General features: G+C 32.9%; 2 protein-coding genes across 2 annotated transcripts; both read right to left on the minus strand.

The window, feature by feature from the left end:
* Positions 1–687: 687 nt before the first annotated feature.
* Positions 688–2,811, minus strand: LOC131594439 (uncharacterized). Its single transcript, XM_058866571.1, has 5 exons — positions 2,560–2,811; positions 2,428–2,477; positions 1,927–2,053; positions 1,668–1,772; positions 688–1,369 (listed from the first exon to the last, which is right to left on the minus strand). Exons 1-5 carry the CDS (start codon positions 2,672–2,674, stop codon positions 747–749), a joined length of 1,020 nt encoding a protein of 339 aa, XP_058722554.1. The 5' UTR covers positions 2,675–2,811; the 3' UTR covers positions 688–746.
* Positions 2,812–5,299: 2,488 nt separating this feature from the next.
* On the minus strand, positions 5,300–7,800 carry LOC131596753 (uncharacterized). The gene is made up of 4 exons (XM_058869496.1): positions 7,100–7,800; positions 6,036–6,061; positions 5,804–5,988; positions 5,300–5,698 (listed from the first exon to the last, which is right to left on the minus strand). The coding sequence occupies exons 1-4, from the start codon at positions 7,798–7,800 to the stop codon at positions 5,300–5,302; spliced, it is 1,311 nt and encodes a 436-aa protein (XP_058725479.1).
* Between the last annotated feature and the right edge of the window lie 383 nt (positions 7,801–8,183).

Genomic DNA, 8,183 nt, shown 5'->3' on the forward strand with positions numbered 1-8,183 from the left:
AATTACAATCTCTAGGCTAAATAAATACAATTTTAATTGTGAATTACAATCTCTAGGCTAAATAAATACAATTTTAATTAGCACCACTCCACCGGTTAAAGAATAGAGCATAAAAATGATGATTTAACTTGATCTTGTTCTTTGATATTTTATTTTATAAATCTTTGTTGTTTGATATTTGAATTTATAAATCTTATATGCGTGTTGGGTTATTTGTTTAGTTTTATATTAAACACGTGTAATATAGATAATGCATATAATTAGTCCAAAAAATAGTCAAATAACAGTTAGTCCACTATCCGTGTAATATAGATAATGCATATAATTAGTCCAAAAAATAGTCAAATAACAGTTAGTCCACTATCCGCTATCCCATTTTTAAAGTCTTCTGATTAAGTCTGCTATTTGTGATTAATAACTCTAGTCTCCATACACATATTCCAAGGTTAATTTATGATTAAATAAAACCCCTTAAAAAATTCACGATTTAACTCAAGCTAACTTCAACTTCTTACCGAGGTCTCTCAAAAATTTGAGACAACTTTAATGTCTACATTTATGAATTATTAAAATGAAACAATTCATGATTTGCTCTTAAAACTGAGTCTCTCAAACAATTCAGACAATTATTTAAACACAAGTAAAAGTTTTATGAGCAACCAAAGTTCGGTTTCTAAACCATAATAGTAAGCAGAACAAAGTCTACCTTATTTATTTTATTACTCACTCAAACTCTCCAACAATATTCATTCAATTGAAAACTCATACAACATAGAATGTTGATACTTCTCGCCCGGTCGAACCACAACAGACGGGAAATGCGACTGGTTTACCGCATCAGGGAATCCTTGTGTCTCGAGACATAATCCAGCATGCTTTCCATATACAGCGCCTCCTTTTCCAGTTACGTTGTTGACGTAATTTGCTGTGTAAAATTGCATACCGGGTGCATTCGTCCACAAGTTAAGTACTCTTGAACTCGATGGATCTCTAACTTTTGCAGCATGCTTCAAACCAGCTTTCTCTTCGCCACAATCGAGGACGTAGTTATGGTCATATCCTAGTCCAACCTGATTAATGGTGTCCCCTATTCTCCTTTCGGACGTGAAATCAAAAGGTGTACCCTTCACTGGCATGATTTCGCCGGTTGGCACTGTGTTCTGATCTACAGGAGTTACATGGTTAGCCGGTATCTTGATTGAATGATCAAGTATATGGCCTGAGCTATGGCCAGCTAAGTTCCAATAGGTATGCTGAGCTAAGTTAATGATTGTGGGCTTGTTCTTAGGCACTCCTTCCATGTCGAGTCTCAGAGTCGTGCTTGAGGTGAGTGTGTAAGTTGCGGTAACAGTCACGTCTCCAGGATAACCTTGTACGATAAAAACAAAATAAGATAAATGGAATGGAAATTCATAATGAATGTAATACAATGAAGCGTGACACACAGATACAACACTGGTAATAATTTGAGAAATAAAAATGATTTTACATGATCACAAGTGTCAGTGTTGTGTCGTGTCGGTGTGTCAGACACTCAGACACGTCTTCAATCTAAAGTGCCAGTGCGTGCTACATGTCGGTGAGTCAGACACACCTTTAATCTAAAATGCAAGTGCTCCATAGATACAATACTTAAAAGCGAGGTGGAAAGAGGAAATAAGCACTACCTTCCTCTCCATCATGACTTTCATACTTAAACGTGATCGAAGGAGTTTCGCCTTTTTTATATTCAATCACCTCCCATACCTTCTTATCAAACCCAACATTTCCACCTAAAATTTGAACAGAGATCAGAAAATCAGCAAGCAGAAATCATAAATTGTTGTAAACTCGACTTCAAACCAGACGAATGTTATCGAATGTTAACATTTCATAATCGAGCTCAAAAAGAATTAAAGATTACGCATTCATAGAATTGATATATACCATGAAGACTGTTTGGGGGTTTGTTGAGAGGCAAAGAGTACTCAACCCCATCAAGTTTAAACTTTCCATCCTTAATCCGGTTCGCAACCCGACCCACAATGCAGCCAAAATAAGGAGCAAGACCTTTCTGCTTGGAACAAACAACATAAAAAAAAAATCAAAAAATCACACATATATGTTTTGCATGTAGTTTTAAATTGTCGTCCACAATCGCAATCGCATCGTCGCACATAAAAGTCTTAGATGCAGTTTTAACCTGTACCGACACCTCTGAAAAAAAGTGTGTTCGTGTTTGTGTCGGTGTCAGACATCCACACCGACTTGAGGGGACCATGATTAAATTCTAATTTCTCATAGGATTATCAATGTTGAAGCATGAAAGACAGAATTTTGAAAAGGGAAACATAATACACATCAATGACAAAGACAGATCCAAGTGAAAACTAAACAACCCAATTACAAATAAAAGCTAAAAAAGAGGGCTTTTTGGTAAATTCAAACCTGATAGGATTCAACAGAGTCGAGACCAAGAACAACATCGGATAACACCCCTTCATGATAGAGACAAAACAATCAGCATTAGATCATAAAAAATTATGAAAATTAAGAGAGAGAAAGAGAAGAGAAAAGAACCATCTTTGTTGGGTACGGAGAAGGAGGTGATTGTGCAACCGAGATTGGTGATGAGAAGCTGCACGGTTCCATTGTTGAGTTCAAAGATCTCAGCTTTTTGGTTGTGATCCGCCATTGAAGAGAGAGAGAGAGAGAGAGAGAGAGAGAGAGAGAGAGAGAGAGATGCGTTTATTGGAAATTGAAGTGAATGAGAGTTTGCTGAGTCAGTGATGATCAGATTGTTTGAATGGATTAAGAATGTTTTTATTATGTGTTGGCGTTACGAGGTTGTCCTTGTTCTACTTAACTGCAGTTTATATTTTTTGTGTCAGTTATATTAGAAAATAAAGTTTAATTTTTTTGGATCATATCGTCAAAATTAATTTTTGTTATAGATAATATAGGCATATTTCTCGTTCAAATAACATAAAATAATAAAATATGCGTATTTTTGCCTTGAAAATAGGAGTGTTGCTGACCTCATCCGTAGAATCTTACTCCTTCTATGAATCTAGATGAATTTCTTTTCTTAACACTGACACTCTTTTAAATTTAATAATTTATTAAAATTTAATAACTAACACTGACACCGACACTCTTTCAAGATTTATATGATAAAATAAAACTATCTAGTAAAACTAACACTGACACCCTTATAAATTTAATAATTTATTAAAAATTTTAGTATTTTTTATAAAATTTATGATTTAATACTCCACCTAACCATAATTATAAGCAAATATTTTTTTTATAAATTTTATTGAATAATGAATGTATCGGATCTTTTAAGTATACTAGATACATTCATTATTTAATGAATTTAAAAAAAAATATTTGCTTATTATTATGGCTAGAAGGAATACATTTTTACACGATCAGTGAATTATAACAGTTAAATTTTTATATATGTTTGATTTTTTATTTAATCACATAATATTATTTATGAGATTAATTATTATGCACCGTCTGTGTAAAACTACACAGTGCATCTCAATCATTCACAAGTACACTTTATATGTAATTAAAGAAAGAACAAAACTTAAGTATAATTTTTTAGATGTGGTTCTTACTATTTTCCAATAAAAATATAACAAGTGTATAATTTTCTCTTATAAGTATGAAAATTTCTCCTATTTTCACTCACTAAATAATATTTAAGTATATTTGTCATATTTTCGTTGGAAAAAAGTAAGAACCACACCTAAAGAATTGTACCTAAGTTTTGTCCTTAAAAAAATATTCAAATACTTATAAAATTATAACAACTATGATTTATTGACGATGTAAAACTTTTTTACATTATCAATGTGTTTCAATTTTAAGGGCTATGATTCATTGATAATCTCGCTAAATTGTGGCAAAATTGACTTTTGACTTTATATTATTCATTACACTTTTAGCAAAAGAGTGAATCAATTTAGTATTTCATTTATTTTCATTGCTAACCATCAAATCAGAAATTTTCATATTGTCTTCTATCGAGATGGTTGGCTATGAGTTTACCAACCATGTATTATCATAGAGAAATGATACTATATTAACACCAAAACTTACAACAACACCGTATAATGATACGGTTAGCTATACATTTGTTTCTTTTAATAATTTTCTTTTGCCTTGGTATTTGTGTCACAAGGTTTATGCTTAGAAAAAATTACGTGTAAAATATTGTGTAAGATAATTGGGTGTCAACCTAGCACACCTCATTACTCCCTCTGGTTTCATTTATAAGCAAAAATTTAATTTTTAGATTCATTCAACAATCAATGTATTTAGTCTATTATTAGACTAAATACATTGATTGTTGAATGAATCTAAAAATTAAATGTTTGCTTATAATTGAGACCGGAGGGAGTATCATACAACCAGTTATGATCCAAATAAAAATAATATTTCTCATCAATGCTCCACAGATATCCACCAGACACAATAAACTTTTAACTCCAAATATTTTGCCGCGCATGACTAGGGTTGTGCCCAATAACTTAGTCGAGAAAATCACACCTATGAAAATACTTAACTTTGAAAAGACGTGTGATCAAGTTACATAAACTTTTTATGAACTTTCAAGTTTGTTTACCAAACTTAGAATATTTGAAAGCAATTAAATTTTTGAAGAATGCTCATGATATAGGAAGAAATAGATTGAAGAATGGAGTTAATAAGCACCTCTCTTTTTGCTTGAGAAAGACACTTACTACTCAAAAAAATGATTTCGAGACTCTTTCTTTTATAAGTTTGAGGGTTTGTTTTCAACTTATACCGATCATGAACAGTCGGCCAGAATACTTTCATGCACCAAAAACTTTCATATTCATATTATAATTCATATTATAGTCATTTTCATATTATAATTCATGGTTTTCCACACAAAGCATTATCTTTCATATTCATTTATGACAAACCCATTGTTACGAGTACATCCCTAAGAGCATCTCCAACAGTGAACCTATTTTTGGGTTCCTTGTGGGACCTATTAAGTCACATCAGCAAGCAACTCAATTAATTTTTCGCTCCAATGGTGCAACTCTTAAGAACCCATATTGGGTCCCACAATTTTACTTTATTTAATAATATTTTATTCATATTAAATTTCATAGCAATTAAAATAATAATTTCAATTACTTAAATTAAAATTGATATAAAATAAATAAAATTCAAATTAAACTTATAATTTTAAATGATAATTAATATTAATCTCAAATACATGACATATAATTAAAAATAATAAAAACAAATAACATCACATAATAGATTAAACTTAAATTTCATCATCTACATGTCTAAAACATTCCCAAATATACTCGACTAAATCTCCTTGAAGTTGACGATGAACTTGTTTTTCTCGAATACTTGCTCTTCTTTGTAGTCTTGTTGCAAGATTCGGATGAGGACCGCTAAATGTTTCGGTTGTTGAGTTGTTGTCATCCACTTTATCATAAGAGTAATCAAAATTACCTCCATATGTATGTCGTTCGTCTTCAACAATCATGTTGTGTAATATGATGCATGCATATATGGTATGCTTAAGGGTGTCCATGTGCCAGGCACGTGCTGGGCCATGTATAATTGCAAATCGAGATTGAAGCACTCCAAATGCCCGCTCCACATCTTTTCTAGCTGATTCTTGATGTTGAGCAAATAACTTTTTCTTTTCTCCCTGTGGCATTGAAATGGTCTTGACAAATGTAGCCCACTCGGGATATATACCATCTGCTAAATAATACCCCATATTATATGGTATCCCATTGATTGTATATTGCACATTGGGAGCATGTCCTTCCAAAATATCGTTAAACACGTTGGATTGGTTTAGCACATTAATGTCATTGTTTGAACCTGCAATACCAAAAAAAACATGCCAAATCCATAAGTCTTGTGATGCCACTGCTTCAAGCATGATTGTGGGCTTACCATGATCACCTCGACAAAACTGTCCTTTCCATGCAACAGGACAATTTTTTCATTCCCAATGCATACAATCAATGGAACCCAACATACCTGGAAAGCCACGTGACTCTCCCATTTGCAAAAGATGTTCAACATCAGTGTTGTTAGGCTTTCTCAAATACTCAGCCCCAAATACAGAATTCACGCCCTGACTGAATCTTTGTTAGCACTCAATTGAAGTGCTTTCACCGATTCGAACATATTCGTCTACAATGTCAGCAGCAGACCCATACGCCAACATACGAATAGCAAATGTACATTTCTGCAATGGTGAAAGACCCATTTTACCAGTTGCATCGACCCTCATTTGGAAATATTCATCATGATTTCCAAGGGCATCTACAATTCGAAGAAATACATGCCTATGCATTCTGAACCTTCTTCGGAATTGAACATCTGTGTATACTGGATTTTCTAAGAAGTAGTCATTGAACAATCGATTATGCCCTTCTTCACGACCTCGATCTATCATTGTTCTTCTCTTTGGCCTAGAGGAACTTCCAGATTGAAGTTCATTTTGAACCTCTTGTTCTTCATCACTGTCGTCCATAAATTCTTCTTCAACCACTCCCAAAATTCTTGATCGTAATTATCTGAATCGTCTGAATCCATTTTAGTAAATAATGAGAGAAGAATAAGATGAGAATGGGAAAACAATTACATAAGTGGTAGTATATATAATGGTTTGAATAACGGCTAGTTTGGATAACGGCTAGTTTGAATAACATAATATTTATTATAATTTAAAGTGGTACTAATGATCATGTTACATAGGTGTTGATAAATTAAAGTGGTACTAATGACCATGTTACATAGGTGTTGATAAATTAAAGTGGTACTAATGACCATGTTACATAGGTGTTGATAAATTAAAGTAGTACTAATGACCATTTTACATAAGTGATACTAACTACATTCCATATTTTTTTTCATATTATTACAATATTTTTCATGAATATCTCGTTGACTATCGCTCATAGTAGAAGTGTCTTTCATCATTAGTTGCACTACCTTTAATTCTATCTCGTCCTCCTTACTTTGCGCTAGTCTTTCCATTGACACTACTCTTTTATTCCTTGCATCTTGCGTTGCATTTGAAATTTCCTTTGCCTTACCCTTCCGTTTTGCTGCTTTTTGTCCCATTGGACGCTCCATTGATGATGATGAGTTAAACTCATAACTTGAAGGTGTATCTGGGTTCTCCGATGATGCCTCACTAGCATAAGTCTTTGTTATTTTTGAAGAACTTCCAATCGATTCTCCCATCCATTTAGGTTCATCTTTTAACAATCGCCATGCGTACTCAAGATTGAATGTTGTACCTTGATCCTGAGCAAAAAATGCATTTGCAACGGCCATGATATCGTTCTCCGATGTCCCACTTTTCTTTCCATTAACAGCTTGTTTGTAACACCCAACAAATTTTTGAACCAAGCTATTTATTCGATGCAATCGACATTTTAATTGTTCCTTTAACTTTTCCCGCGATTGCCCACGATACTCGTTATAATTGGCAGCGACTCTTACCCAAAAACTCTCAGTCTTTTGATCAACTCCCACAATTGGATCCTTTGAAACATTGAGGCATGATTGGATAAGTAGTATATCCTTATCCCTTGTAAAGTGCTCTCGAGATTTTTTTTTAACAACAACCCTTTCTTCTTTTTCAGTGCCAACTTGAGTAAAAAATGGTGGAACTTGAGTAGAAAATGGTGGCATCGGTGGAATTTGAGAATTTTGAGGATTAGGATTTTGATAATTTTGCATGAAATTGAACATAGCTTGTTGATAATGAAAATGATTAGGATCCATTTGACCTAAACAATTGTAATTTGAAGTAAAAAAAAATGAAAATTTGAGTTAAAATGATGAAATTGTGAGAGAGAAATTTGAAATTGAAGAGAAAATAAAAGTGTTGGTAAAATTTGTGTTGGTTAATTTTTTTCACAAAACTATATTTATAACAAAAAAATAGCTTAAAAAAAGTAACTAACCGTTAACAACGGCTACTTTTATTATTAAAACTTTAAAATATTAAAAGAACCGTTGTATAATTGTAATGCGATGGCCAGGTGGAATTATGATGCCATGAAAAAATTATCTTCAAATGTTTGCCATGCTGGCAAACCCATGTGAAGAACCACCGCTGGAGGTGGTCTAAGATAGTCCGAAACAATTTTGTCATAAGAATTGTT

Source organism: Vicia villosa, linkage group LG4, assembly GCF_029867415.1.
Source record: "Vicia villosa cultivar HV-30 ecotype Madison, WI linkage group LG4, Vvil1.0, whole genome shotgun sequence".
Taxonomy (NCBI): Eukaryota; Viridiplantae; Streptophyta; class Magnoliopsida; order Fabales; family Fabaceae; genus Vicia; species Vicia villosa.